Source organism: Eschrichtius robustus, chromosome 13 (assembly GCF_028021215.1).
Source record: "Eschrichtius robustus isolate mEscRob2 chromosome 13, mEscRob2.pri, whole genome shotgun sequence".
In the NCBI taxonomy this organism is placed as follows: Eukaryota; Metazoa; Chordata; class Mammalia; order Artiodactyla; family Eschrichtiidae; genus Eschrichtius; species Eschrichtius robustus.
This window is the reverse complement of record NC_090836.1, coordinates 92,895,473-92,910,633: the sequence shown is the minus strand read 5'-3', so window position 1 is coordinate 92,910,633 and position 15,161 is coordinate 92,895,473. Positions and strand designations below refer to the sequence as shown.

General features: G+C 45.2%; 1 protein-coding gene across 3 annotated transcripts in view; it reads left to right on the top strand.

Moving 5' to 3' along the window:
* Positions 1–15,161, top strand: part of LARGE1 (LARGE xylosyl- and glucuronyltransferase 1) — a 603,452-nt gene that overhangs the window by 264,033 nt on the left and 324,258 nt on the right. For all 3 annotated transcript variants that reach the window (XM_068561740.1, XM_068561739.1, XM_068561741.1), the window contains one exon: positions 12,745–13,046. In XM_068561740.1, coding sequence (XP_068417841.1) covers positions 12,745–13,046 — 302 coding nt within the window. The remainder of the gene's footprint in view (positions 1–12,744; positions 13,047–15,161) is intronic.

The following is a 15,161-nucleotide window of genomic DNA, read 5'->3' as shown; positions in this document are numbered from 1 at the left end:
ATGGGGTTTCAGAGACTGGTGTACAGATTCTTCTCTGCGGATTGGTACTCAAGCAGGTTTCCCACTTAAGATCGTGAAAGCCAGCAGCAAGTGCAGAGGCCCCAGGGTGGGACAGTGCTTGGTATATTCGAGAACATCTGGAAGGCCAGTGTGGTGGCTGCAGAGGGAATGGAGGAACATTCTAAGGTCAGAAAGATAACCCCGGTCAAGGTTTTGTTGGGCCATGTAACCCACGGTAAGGTGTTTGGGTTTGTGTTTAGTTTGATGGGAAGCCATCCGAGGGATGGTTTGAGCAGGGTGGTGGTGGGGTCTGAGGACCATTTTTAAGTGTCATCTGGCTGCTGAGTGGTGAGTAGACTGAAGCAGGGTGGCCTGGTGTAGGTGGCTATTGCATGAGTCCAGGTGGGAAATGGTGGGGCCTGGGCTGGCGTGCTGGTGCTGCGAGTTTGGATTCAGGGTGTACTTTGAAGACAGAGCCAACATTCAGATATGTCGCTAACGCAGCGTACGTGGGAGGTGAGGGAAGAAATTCAAGGATGAGCCCTGGGTTTCTGACCTGTGCATTGGGAACAACTTTGATGCCGTTGGCTGAAGGGGGGAACGGAAGGTTTAGGAAGGGATGTTGTTTGGATGTGAGGACATCACGTAACTCCTGAGTCATCATCTCTTTCCGCAGTTGGGGACACATGAGAATGCTCATTGCTTACAGACCTGGTGCTGGGCTCTCGGGAAACAAAAGTGACTCAACGTGGTCCCTGCCTTCCCTGGCACAGCGTCTGCCCCGAACAGGTGCTGAGGGGATGGAAGTCCCAGTGCCAAGCAGTTTGCATGAACAGCTGCTACAAACCTTAGATCCATGGTGGGAGGTTACAGGAAATCCAGTTATGGGGAGAGGAGTGGAGCGGCCAACCCACCCTGGGCAGATTGGAGAAGGGTTCCTCGAAGGGAATTTTGAACCAAATATTGGAGAAGCAGTGGTCATTCACCAGGTGATAAGTCCTGCAAAGGGAATGGCACAAATACTTAATGCTTATTCCAATTGCTGGTCATGCCAGCCAGGATCTTAGCATAGGGCTGCCGTGTGTAAAGGCTTTGGGAATACTGGATGGTGAAGATCACTGGTTCTCAGAGGTGCTCTTCAGGGCCAAAAGATGGAGTCAGAAAGTGCAGGAGACTTCAAGAGCAGTTCCAGAAAGTCTAGAAAGCCTCGAATAAGGGTTTCCTCTTGACAGATCTGTTCTGATGTCTTGACACGGCCTCTGAGGTCAGTCTCATTAGTACAGCCTCGGGTGGGCCTCTGGCCTGCAAGGGACTCTTCTCTTCAGGGCCAGGAATTGGGATCTGGTACTGGAGTGTCACCATCCAGTCATCCCTTGGGTCCTCTCTAAGTCTCCCTGTACCCAAGCCCATGCTTCCTTTCAACTTGCTGAGGAAAATCCTGGGTTTGCCTCACAGCGGAGCTGAGTTGAGGGTCCTTAGTTTTATTCTTTTTGCTTCTGTGATAAGGTTGGAAGCACCTTATAGAAAAATCTTCATCATCCCTGGAGTAGGACTTGGAAGAAAATAACCATCTGTCAAAAGTAGAGATGGCAGGTTTTGCTTAATAGGTATGAGCACGATATTTTACCCAAACATCTATTTTGCTCTTGGTAATGTCTTATCTTTGCCAAGTGCCCATCCTGAAAAATGCTATTTCTGTCAAGCTGAGCTCCTGATAAAAATCTTCTATCTCCCCCCCCCCCCGCCCCCGGTCTATCCTGATAAAACCTCCTTCTTCATTTCTGATTTCCTCCCAAGGGATGGTTTGGATTTGTCAGGAAAGGGTGAAAAAAGGATGATAAGGGTTTTTCTTTTCTTCTTCTTTCTTAAAATTTTGTTTCCATATAGATGCTCATGGCAATTGGAATGTAATTTTGAGTAAGTCAAGCTGATAAGGGGTGGAGGCGTTGGAGACTGTGAAGAAAGGAAAAGGAGAGAAAAGGAGAGCAGTCATTTATAGGCAAGAGCATGTTCAGTCAGGCTGTTGGTTGTTTTCTCTTGTTTTTCATTTACAATTGAGCCGAGGATGGTAACATTGATTTAGGTGACGTGGCAGTTTACAGGCAGGGGATGCTGTTGAAGGAATCAGCCACATTCACAAAAACACTTGCTTCCTGTTCTCTTTGAAATATGTAGGAATATTCTTTATGGCAGCTACTCGTGCTGGTGGTTGGCTCCGTAGCCATTACTGACTTTGACCAGTGCAAATCAAGCGTCCTACTTGTCTTTGATGACTCTTTCCACTAATCTCCTTTCCAACTCCTTTTTTTCAGTACCTCATCAGGTCTAACTGTACCATGGACATTGCAGGCCAGACTCGGGTTCTCCTGATGTAGTGCAGCCTGCATGAGGTTTGCACGAAGGGCAGAGGCTTTGTCTCAAAGCCAGTTCAGTGTAGAGGAGATGAGGTGTGTCAGAAGGCCCAAAAAATCTGATGCAAATCAAGCCAGTCCTCACTGACACGAGACCTCCTGAAATACCAGAAGTGGGAGAAGGGATTTTTTTCCCCTAGGTTAATCCTCACTTAAATGCAGCCCAGAGAAAGAGAGCTTTTGCTCAGATTGGCGTGTGCCTAATTTCAGATGCGGTGGTGGATAAGCACACTGACCGCCATCACTGACGTAGAGCGTGAAGGCTACTCTCTCGCTTTCTAGTCATGCTTTGCACTCAGTTTTCCTCTTTTACCCCCGGGACATTCATGAAAGTACCATCCTCCAAAAGCAGGAGAATCTCCAAGCCTGAGGGTACTGTTTGGTGGTCCCCCTTCCTCCCTAGATGAGCAGAGCGCCATCATTCAAGTCTGGCACAGTCCAATGAAAGAGGCACTCAGGATGCAAGGCAGTCGTTCTTTTGGGTCCTTTTTGCAAGAGTCCCTAACTATTTTCCCTAGATCTGAATTCCACTCTGGCACTTCACCCCTGAAATGAGATGATCTAGGAGCCCTGGGGAGGAGAAGGGAACAGAATGGATGGGCCAGGGCTTTGCTGATTTGTCTGGAGTCCCGAAGCATCTGCTGCGTGCCATTGAAATCTTCCATCCCTCTGTAATCCAACCCAGACATTGTTGTCAATACTCCCCATTAAAATTCTTTTCTTAAATTTAATTTAATTTTTAAAATTCTTTTAAAATGTTTTTTGATAAATAAATATAGCCACCAAGTATGACAGCGTGGGGCTTATGGAACGTATGGGTTCACATTTTTAGAAAAGGACAGTTTTCAGTATCCTTAGTGCGATGAACGTAATATTTTAAAACCTTGATAAAGAGTCATCCCATGTAGCTTTGTGATGTGAACAAGATTTTAGTTACCAAAAACAAAACAAAACAAAAAAAAAAAACCTCATTAAAAAATTTTTACCGTAAAATATGATTCTCCCCAACATATATGATTTGCCACTCTTGGAACATATTAGTGGGATTTTATAAGGGCTATGAATATTTCATATAAAATAACACATATATTGCTAAGGTTAAAAAAATAGATCAGTGGAAAAATATGAAGTCATATATCTTGAGTGCTGCCGAAGAGATAATGAAGGAGAAATTCTAGAATATTTCTGAGTCCGATTCTACAGTCAAGGGTCATGTTGGTGACTTGGGGATGCCCAGTTGATGTTTTACAAAGGATAAAATCATCTTGCTCATTTTAGTTTTGATGTCTTTCCTAATAAAGGGAACTGTTTCCAACTATTGCAGGTGAATGGAATATGTCTCAAGAGACTCTGGGAGGGGAAACGCCACTTTCTCAAACTCAGCCGTTGGAGACCACCAGTGTAAAGCTTGGGTGTCTTTGAGGCTATGCAAAAAGTGATTGAAGTTAACTCAGTAAGGGCAGAGAGTGAGCAAAGGTGATTGGAATATGAATTTATTTTGCTCTCACACACCGGTTGATTCTCCAGATTGGAATAAACATCACATTTTCTGGAATGCACTGTATTCTTCCCTCCAAAAGTTGTTTCTAAACCACCTGGTGATCTAAGAACTCAACTCTGCTGTCATGTCATTCAATTATATTAAAAAATAGAGCACTAAATACATTATCCTTTGTCTTGTTCGGTGACGATTTGAATGCTACCAACAAAGTCTTTCTGTTAATACTTAGATTCCTTGGACATCAAAGAGAAATAAGATGGGCCAGATTTAGAAGTGGAAAGATTCAGTTACTCTGCTGTGAGAACCAACTGCCTCAGACTTTCAGAACTTAGGATATTTGGCCAAAAACATTTGAAGCTTTGAAATCACTGATCCTGAAGTTTCAAGGGGCAAACCACTGACATCATTGCTTATTAGGACACCCTTAAGTGCTTCTCGCCAAAACCCAGCTATGGATACAGCAAATCGGTGCTAAAAATGTCTTCATTTGCTTGACTTAAGCTCTTTAAGACAAAGTTCTGCAAAATAATTTCATGGAGGAAAAGAAGTCAGACTGCTTTTACCCTATTATGATGAGACAAATCTAGGCTTCTTTTCCTGGCCTGCTGGTTGCTGATTCTTTTCAGAAGCTTGCCAGGAGCTCTGTTGTGTTTGGTCTTTGCCAAAAATGCTCTAAGGTCTTTGCTGGAACTCAAGTTTGCTTTGGTTGCCAAAGATGATTCCAGGAAATGACTCTGGGGCATTTTGGGGTAAAAACGTTCCCTCTTTATCCCGTAACAAGCAAACAGCCTTTTCATGTCATCACTCCCTTTTTCCTCCTCTGGGCAAATCTGGTTCCACAATTCCAGAACTTGGGAAAATGGCTCCACCCAGACCTGTGTCTTACTCTGAACCTGTAACCTACCAAGAGTGACAGCTGAGCCTGTGATGTGTCAGTAGACTCAGCTGTCATGTGGAGATCCAGTGATCACAATTTAAAAGCAGTTTTTAAATGTGAGATTTTAAAGATTGAACTGAGTTTTCTAAATTTTTCTAAAATGACTTTGGCCACAATATTTAATTTAGTTTGCAATTTCAAAATGCATTGAAGGAGGGTGCGAAGTTTTTATGTTGATTGCAAGGAAGGCATTTTGCTTTTTAAAATTACAAAATGCTTACTTAATGAACGCAACCTTATGTGGAAGGCGGGAAATTGGAGTAAATCATTGGAATGAAGTGACATCTTGGTCATAGAGGGCGGAGTCTGGAACCAGGGAAGCTGGCAGGTCTGGCAACTGCAATAGTAGAACCCTGCTTTGGGAAGAGCTCTCATCCTGGAAGGAAGGGGGATTGATAGCAGCAAAACAGCCCCAAGCGTGGAGGAGCTAGAATGCCGGGCAGCCTAGGTTATAGGAAATCAGGAAAGCCCTGGGTTACATGATGGGAGCTATTCTAAGAATACAGTAGAGACTGGAGCAAGGGCAGTACCGGAATTAAGTGCGACAGTGCTGCTAAGATCTCTTTGCATTGGAGCCCGTTCCTTAAGTTTGTCTTAAGGAGCAAACAGCAGCAGATGGGGTTTATGGCGTCTCAGCCTGAGGATTGGGGGAAATGCCTAAGCCAGGGTTTCTCAACCTTGACTACACATGAGAATACGGGAGGGTGGCTGCTTTTTAAAATGCTCATAACTAGACCGTAACCTCCAGAGATTCTGAGCTAATTAATCTGGGATTTTTTTTTTTTTTTTTTTTTTTAAGTTTCCCAAGGGATTGTAATGGTAGCCAGGATTGAGAACCACTGGCTAAGGGACCAGGAGATGAAGCAGAAGCAACGAGAAACTAGATTGGACTTATTTGGAGAGGGGCAAATAGGAGACATTGTGGTTTAGGGCAAATAGAGAAATTGATCTGGAGCCAATGAACCTGAGTTCAAGTCTTTCCCTTTGCCGTCTGTTGCTGGGATGACACTGAACAGGTTAAGTCATGTGTCTATTTCTTTTCTTTTTTTTTTTTTTTTTTTCCATTTGTCAAATAGGGTTAGTGAGAACGCCCACTTCATTAAAGTGTTGTATAAATTAAAATGAGATGACACAGCCTCTAAGCACTGGACATGTACTCAATAGGAAGTGACCAAGTGTTTGTTGAATTTTATAGATGACCTTGAAGCAGATGGAGAGGCTTCTGTACATTGTCAGACTGCAGAATGTGGTGGGAATAGGGTTTTCATTAAGAACATCCCTGGCACCTGTGAGTAAGGCTGGCAGGAACAGAGGGAGATTGGAAGTGGGGAGACAAACCGAGGAGACCAATGTTCTAGAACAAAGATCCACAAACTAGGGCTTGCAGGCCAAATCTGGCCCAGCACTTGTTTTTGTAAATAAAGTTTTATTGTAACACGGCCATGCTCGTGTGTTAGGAATTTCTGTGGCTGCTTTTGTGCTGCAAAGCCAGAGTTGGGTCCTTGCATCAGAGACTGCATGGCCTACAGAGTAAAACATATTTGCTCTCCTGGCATTTACAGAAGAAGTTTGATGACCCCTGTTTTAGGATAAGATTAAAAGGCTGGGTTTGAGAAGGAATGTTTGAAATAGAATGAGAAGGGCTTCAAACATCAGGAGAATTGGCAGGCCCTAGTGACAGATTGTACATAGGGGGATTTTGCCGTATAAAGGTTAGGGATGCAGTGTCTTCATCGTGGGTAGCATGATGCAGGGGGACAGCCTTCCTGAAATCTGCGCATGAGTGCAGGATTGTGGTGTCCTTGGCCAGAAAGATCTAGGACTGTCACCACTGGAAGGGGCTGGTATGAGCCCCCAACGTGGCGGTCTCAGGGCTGGGGTCCCTGTCCCCATTAATGAGCCCCCCAGTTCTGTCTGCAATGGTGGCTATCACAGTGTGAAACGCCAGTGCTCCAGAGAGAGTCATGCACACAAACTGATTCAGATCATCACTTAGGACGTTTTGGATGCCAAGTCCCTAATCTCTGTCACCGTACTGCACGGAGGTTGATTTTCAATTTACCTTTTTTGTTCTGAATCTTAGCTGTTTTGATTCTTAATTCAGAGCATTCATCTCAAGTGGATTCAGAGATTCAAATCTGATGATAAATTCATGTTTGTTGAGAAGTTTGGGAGGGAGGAGGAAGATGTTGTCAACTGAGATTTTGAATAATGTCTTGTTTGACATTTTAAACTCAAAGTGGGCTGAAATGTAGATCAACACATATAGGCATTATGTGACAGAGATGCACCTTGTGTACAAATACAGTGCAGATCTGGGGAGAAAAAAGAAAAAAGAAACCTGGAAGGAAAGGTAATAGAAAAGCAAAGGTCAGAGGGACTTACAAATGAAGGATCCTATTCACTGTTGTCTTTATGTGTCCTGCCTCTGGGTTAGGATGGGTGGAAAGGGGAAATTTGAGTATCTACTCTGATTAGGCCTGATGCTAGGTAATAATGTACACACACCCCTGTCTCCCATTTTACATATTGCGACAGCGAGTCACAGAAGTTAAGTACTTTGCTTAAGGTTAATTATTAGTAGGTGGCAGAACCATAATTCAAACTCAGCTCTTTCTTATTCCAAATCTATGCTTTTATGACTAGATTTGATTTGTTTGCTTTTCTTGGTTATCTCTCCCTCTTCCCCCAGCAATTAACCTTATAATGAGGTCACTTTGTAAGTACAGTTGATCCTTGAATAACGCAGGTTTGAACTGCATGGGTCCACTGCATGCAGATTTTTTTCAATTAATACGTATACTGTATGATCTGTAGTTGGTTGAATCAGCAGATGTGGAACCACAGACATCAAGGACCAACTCTAAAGTTATATACGTGGATTTTCAGCTGCGTAGGGGATCCATGCCTCTAGCCCCCAGATTGTTCAAAGTTCAAGGGAACTGGTAGTTGAAGATTTGCTAGATCTATTTTTTTCATGCCTTTTTTTTTTTTTTTTAAGTTCTAGATGCCAGTCCTTCCCTTCATCCTTTCTTGGAATGCTTGTTAAGCGCAGGCAGCGTGCCAGGCCCTGAGGACGGAGAGGCTGGGTACTGGGCAGTGGTACTCAGTGTGACCTACAGAGTGTTGTTGGTCTCTGTACTAGTTAGGGTTGTTCAGAGAGACAGACAAATAGGGTGTGTGTGTGTGTGTGTGTGTGTGTGTGTGTGTGTAAAGAAATTTATTATAAATAATTGGCTCATGCAATTATAGAGATGGTCAAGTCCCATATCTGCAGGGTCAGTTTGCAAGCTGGAAACCCAGGGGAACCGATGATGTAATTCTAGTTGAAGGTTGGCAGGCTGGAGACCCAGGAAGAGCCAGTGTTTCAGTTCAAGTCCAAAGGCAGGGAAAACAAAACAATGTCCCAGCTCAGAGGTTGTCAGGCAAGAGGAATTCTCCCTTCCTAGTGGGGGAAGGGTCAGCCTTTTTGTTCTATTCAGGCCTTTGAGTGTTTGGATGAGGCCCACCACATTAGGGAAGGCAATCAGCTTCACCCACTCTACTGATTCAAATGTTAATCTCATCCCAAAACACCCAGAATAAGTTTGACCCCATATCTGGACACCCCATGACCCAGTCAAGCTGACACATAAAATGAACCATCACAGCCCCCCCAGACTCTTACTGGTCTTCAACAAGGTAAGTATGGAAGTTGGGGGCAGGCATGTTGAGAGCAATTGGACGTGCGTCAGGCATGCGATCAGTGGACCTTGTCTTGATGAGTAGGGTATGGACCAGTTTGTTGAATTCAAGTGAAGAATTGCATGTAGGGTAAGCTATGTATTAGGCATGTGTATTGGGCCAGCATTTTATCCAAGATGGATTGGAGGGAAAAGCTTCACTACTGCCAGTTTGAGAAATAACTGCTGTGGGTTCAGTGGTTTCCATAGGCGATAAAGTCCCACGTGATGGGCTTTATGATGACGACCTAGACACAAAGAAAGAGGAGTGTTCCTGGGAGAGACCAGGGCCCAGAAGGCATCACAGAGATGTGCAGACCACTTCGAAGAGGGCAGGCCTTGCACTGTCCTAACCCTCCCCCCACTACATCCCCCCCAGAGGGTTAGGAAAAGCAGGAAAAAAGGGGTCAGGAGCCAGAGAGATGTGTAGTCCAGGAACAAAAGCGGTAGGCAGGCTGAATGAGCTGTGAACATGGCAGGGCAACGGGCCCCACTGTCCTGACTTCCGGCCACGCAGCACTGGATGTGTCGGCTGGGTGAGAGATGCAGGGTCCATCTGTACACGAGCCCATGGAAAGTTAGAGCCGAGAGGTGCCCGTCTCCAGGACACTCCCTTTCAGGAAGAGAAAGAGGAAGGGGCCAGCTCAAGGTGATTCACCTTTCAAACACACACACAAACTAGCAGTTCCAATTCTGCTGTTTATTGAGCCCTTCTTATATGCCAGGCACCAGGCACAGTATAGCATGTGGCATTTTCCAACGTCTGCTCCCCTCCTTGAGGCCTGGCTTTTACTATTTTATGTGTCTTCATTGGTGACTAGTCTGTGGAGTTTTAAGGTAGAGAAAACACCTGCAAGTCTTTGAGAGCTAAGTTTGGTCAAAACCAGTTGGGATCTAAAGCAGGAAATGGACACAGGATACTGAGAGCATTTTCCCCCTCACTACCCTGGAATTAGGATTGCTTAGGGATTACATAATTATGCCTTTAGAAGCACGTCATCAAAGAATTAGAAATAAGTAAACTGGGGGGCTTTTGGGAGAGGAGCTAGAGGAAGTGACCAGACCCCCATGGGAAGCCTGCCTGCTTCTCCATTTAGCCTCTGGGTGAACTTTGACCTGCCTAAGGCTGAAGGAAAGAAGGTTCAGAGATGCCACATATCAAAGTAAGTGAAGGTTTGTTGGCCACTTTCTCCCACGTGCCACTCAGAGAACAGCCTGTGTTCAGAAAATGGACAGCCCTCAACACCCTAATTTACATCAACTCATCTTGCCCGTAATATCACCTGTCTGCACCCCTACCCCCCGACTTGGACAGGGGTTGCAGGAACTAATTGACACCAAATACCTTCCAATGAGAGTTCAAGTGGTTGGTATTTCAGTATCTTACTTAAGCCTCCCCCATCACCCTTGCAAGGTTAGTGTTTCTACTTGCATTTCAGAGAAGGGAAAACCAAAGCTCATAGCACTTAATCCCTCCAAAGAACAAATTCAGAGTTCCCATTTGTTTTATACTTTCCAGAGCTTCTGGGATCCTGGTGGGCTTCCAGAGCTTCCTGGGTTCCTTCCCAAAAGTGCCAAGGTCCTTTCAGAAGAAAGAAGACCCCTCAAGCCCCAGAGCAACTGTACCTCCAACTCGGGCCATACTTGCAGGAGTTTGGCCACATGCAGTCACAGAGACCTTGTTTCCAGTCACCACAAGGGGAGCATGGCTTAAGCTTGTAGAGGCTCGGTTTCCTCATCTGTAATGGGGACACCGATTGCCACCTGCTTGTGCTGTGATAACCCAAGACATCAGCGTGAACTACCCAGCCCCTGCACAGAGCCATAGCAGGTGCAAAGTGTAACTGCCCTGCCCACTGATGGAAGCTAGATGATTGTCCTCCCCACCCCTGCTTGAAGGGTCAGTGTTGGCTGAGAAAACACAATTGCTGTGGCTCCCTTCTCTTTTTCATTCTCAGTGGAACTAATTTGGTTTTACCAAACAAGGAGACAGGTGTCAAAAGCCTGGGTCAGCTTGTAATCAGCCAGCTTGGTAACAACGCAACCCTAATCAACCTGTGATTTCACATCCCCATACACTCGGCCTTGGCCTTTGGTCTGTGGTCCGGAGCAGTGGAATTCAGCGAGTCATATTTGCTGTGTTGATAGCAAAGAACCGGGAGCTCAGGCGTTTAACCCTGAGGTGATTAAGAGGGAAAAAGGGAGTCGTGTTTGTGAAAACCCAGAGACACATCAAAGAGCCCTGGGCAGAGGCAGACTCAGTAAGGCAGCACAGGTGAAACTCGCAGGGTGTAATTCATCACATTCTTTGATCCTCAAGTTTTGTGAGTCACAGAGACTCCCTGGGACAGTTTGCAAGCTCAGTGGGGTCTGGGCAGGAAGGAGGAAAACTCCAAGTGTGGAAAAAGAGTGTTTTTTTAGCAGGAAGCTGAGAGAGGGTAATTTTCTGGAGATGTGATTTTTGCTTGGTCTTCTCTGAGGCGGCTGTGTTGTAGCTGGATCCTGGGATTTCTGCAGCATGAGAAGAGAGGAGGGAGAGTTTTGGGTGTGTCTTGTGTCCCTAGGGCTCCTCAACAGTAAGCATGCATTGAGCACTTACTGTGTACAAGGAGTTATGCTAAATATCCTTGGGAGATGAGGTTTTTACTTTAATAATTTTTAAATCCGTGGCTCTATATGTAGCCTTTTATGAATCTGCATTTAAGGGGAGTGTGTACAGGCTCGGGTATAAGAGAGACCTGGGTACGAATTTTGATACCACTGGGTTCTGATTGTGTGACTTTGAGAGACCTACTTTTCTTCTCTGTGTATGGTTATTAAATAGACTGTTTCTGGCTCTCAGTTTCATGATTATGCTCCTACTTTCTTCTTTCTTGTTGCACTTATTTTACTCTCTTGTCATGGACACATGCATCCACCCTTCCAGCATTTATCATATATTATGATATGTTTCCACAAAGATAAGTAAGAGCCAGGTTTTGTCCTCGTTGAACACCCAGTCTTCATAGGAAACATTTAGTAAAACAATTTACCAAATCCAGTGTGGCAGGCACATATTTTTCTTAGTGCTGTGTACGAAATGCTGTTGGAATATGCTGATAGATATTTTATCTGCAAATTGAAGAAGGCTTCCCTTGGGAGGTGATGCTTCTGAAACTGGGTTTTGAAGGATAAATAGGAGTTCACATAGGAAGAACTAAATTAACTTAATCACTATTAATACTTCTTTATTCCTTCTCTTCTTTTTTCCTCTCCTCCACTTCTTCCTACTCCCCCCCCCTCCATTCTCCTCCTTTCCCTCCTCCTCCTACTTCATATTCATGTTTTATTGCTAACAAGAATATCTACCTGGAAATGTGCCAAGTAGGGAAAAGAAGACAGTGCATTTAATTAGGAAAAATTATATTGTGATTGTCTTCTCTAAACAGCATGTTTTTTTCTTAATTGAAGTATAGTTGATTTACAGTGTTGTGTTAGTTTCTGGTGTACAGCAAGTGATTCAGTTATACATATATATACATACTCTTTTTCATATTCTTTTCCATTATGGTTTATTACAGGATATTGAATATAGTTCCCCATGCTATACAGTAGGACCTTGTTGTTTATTTTATATATAGTAGTTTGAATCTGCCAGTGGCAAACTCCTACTAATTTATACCCCCCCATCCCCTTTGGTAACCATGTTTGTTTTCTATGTCCCTGAGTGTCTTTCTGCTTCATAAATAAGTTTATATGTGTCATATTTTAGATTCCACATATAAGTGACATCATATGGTATTTGTCTTTCTCTTTCTGACTTACTTCACTTAGTATGATAATCTCTAGGTCCATCCATGTTGCTGCAAATGGCATTATTTCATTCTTTTTATGGCTGAGTAATATTCCATTGTGTATATATCCCACATCTTTATCCATTCATCTGTTGATGGACACTTAGCTCTTGGCTGTTGTAAACAGTTAAACAGCATGTTTTTCATCACCACGGTAAGTCATTCTGTTCTCAACTTTGTTCGCAGTTCAGTCTGGATGCGTGTTTATTTACAACTCACTTTCCACCCGCTTTCGCTTCTAAATGGGACTGCAAAAGGAGCCCTGGACGTCTGGGGTAGGGGGAGGGGCCCATGGGGTTCTCTTAGGCCTTAACTCTTCCCGTTCTCTCCGCACCTGCAGATGGGAAGCCGGTGTCGCTGTCTCCGCTGGAGTCCCAGCCTCACAGCCCCCGGTACACGGCGTCCAGCCAGCGGGAGCGCGAGAGCCTGGAGGTGCGCGTGCGCGAGGTGGAGGAGGAGAACCGCGCGCTCCGCCGGCAGCTCAGCCTGGCCCAGGGCCACGGGCCGGCCCACCGGCGCGGCAACCACTCCAAGACCTACTCCATGGAGGAGGGCACCGGCGATAGCGAGAACCTTCGGGCCGGCATCGTGGCAGGCAACAGCTCCGAGTGTGGGCAGCAGCCGGTCGTGGAGAAGTGCGAGGTAAGGAGCACCCGGAGCCTTCCAAGGTCCTAGTCCCCACATGGGCCACAGCCACCCCTTGCAAATGCCGCCTGGAAGCGTGGCCAGGGGCCTGGAGAGAGCTGGCGTTCTTGGCTCAGGCCTTGGCCTGAATCTGGCTTGGTCATTCACTTTGCTGAATGGCCAGGCAAATCGTTTTAAGCCTATGAGCCTCAGTTTCCCCACCTGAAAAATGGGCATAAGGAGGCCTGCACCGCAGAGATATTAAGAACAGCAAACAGAACCTGCTGCTTGTTTCTTTGCGGCTCATTTTGACACGCTCAGGATTTCCACGCCTAGCTGTCGTCCTGGGGGCCCCTGTTACTTAGCTTCCAGGGGGCATGGTGCACCTGGCCTTGAGGCCCTGCTGGGCAGTTCCCCTGGACCTCATTCTCACTTTACACACAGCTTCTGTAATTCAGAACCAGAGACTTGCTTATCTAAAGCAGTTCTTTGAACTTTTATAGCTTTGTGTCATTTTCCCCCTTTTAGAGTACACTGGCTTTCTTAGTAACTCTGGTCATTTGGAAAACTTACCCACTCCCTCTCCCTCTTGCCCCTCACCCCGCCCCCAGTTCATGCATCCATGCTTACGTGTGCACTGCATGTGCATGCGCACACACGTGCGTGCACACGCACACACACACACACGCACTCGTTTTCTGCCTCTTCCAGTCCCAGTGGAGAGGAATTAGAACATCCCTGTTAACAGCAAGCCTTTCTGGGACAGACAAACCTGAGTTCATTTCCCAGCTCTGGTGGTTTCTGTTGTGAGTGCTTGAGCAGGTTACCTAACCCCTCTGAGCTTCAGATATGTCTCATCAATAAACTTTAGAAAGCAATACCTGCTTCCTGCCGTATTTGTGAAGAGGAAATGGGACGGCCATATAAAGCCACAAATAGTGTCTGGTATATAGCATATTTTCAATTATGGGTAATTTTTGTTATTTTTAGTTAGATGCAGATATTACCTGCTGTTTGTTTATTCTATTTCTTGGCTACATTCTCAGAATGTTAGACTTCAAATGCCCTGAAGAGAAAACAATTTGCAAACTGTAAGATGCTGTTCACGTGAATGTGGTTTTTAGTGATATTGGTGATACTGTGTAGTATGCCATAAGGGGATATGGGGCTTATTGAGTGATGTAGACTCAGTTCCATGCAAGGTCAGTGGCCAGGGAGATTTTAGACTGGAATGGTCAGCGGGAGCCCCTGGATGGGGCTCATGGATTCTCAAGCCTGATTGAAGTGTGGGCTGGTAGAGAGGCGGAGGAAGGTAGATGGAGGACATCCAACAAGGAGTGTATGTGTGAGTAGGAAAAATATGAAGCGAGGCGCTGTCAAGCAGGAAAGGATTCAGAACACAGTGAGTTGGTCGGTCAGGCGAGCACAGAGAACCTGGGCGGGGAAGCGGGTGCTACATTGTCATCATTCATCCAAAAAATGTTTACTGAGCCTCTATTATGGGTCTCACACTGTTCTCTGTGCTTGGAAATAACAGTGACTGAAAAAGGGACAAAACTCCCTTTCTTCTGGTTCTTATGTTTTGAGGTGGGAAGTGAGGAAGAGACGATAAAAAGAAATTCCTACTGTTACCAAACCCAGGTTTGGCTGCTCGCTGCTCATAAGCCAATAATTCGAGAGGCAAGTGTCAGTAGAAAGGAAAGGTACTTTAATCTGAAAAGCTGGCAATCTGGGGGGAAGGTGGACTCATGACCTGAGACCAACTCTGAAGATTCTGCTCAGCCATGACAGTTTTTAAAGGGGAAAAAGGGGGAAGAATCTCAGTGAATCACTGAGGCAGGAGGTGGGATTCTGCATCATTCTCCATTGCACACAGACGGGCTCTTTCTTCAGATGTTACGTTGCCTGTGTGATCTACCTGCAGGATTCTTAGGGGGACTGTTAGGGGTAGAGAGCTAGTCATTTTTTAACTGCTTAATTCTTCATTCTTCTTTTTATATAAGAAAAGAATCAACAGGTTAGGCAAGGCGTGGTGTGCATTCAGGAGAGCATAAGTCAGGAGTTAGGTTAAATTGCCTAGTGATCTCATTCCTATAATTAGGTTCTGACTACATGCCAGGCCCAGCCTCATTT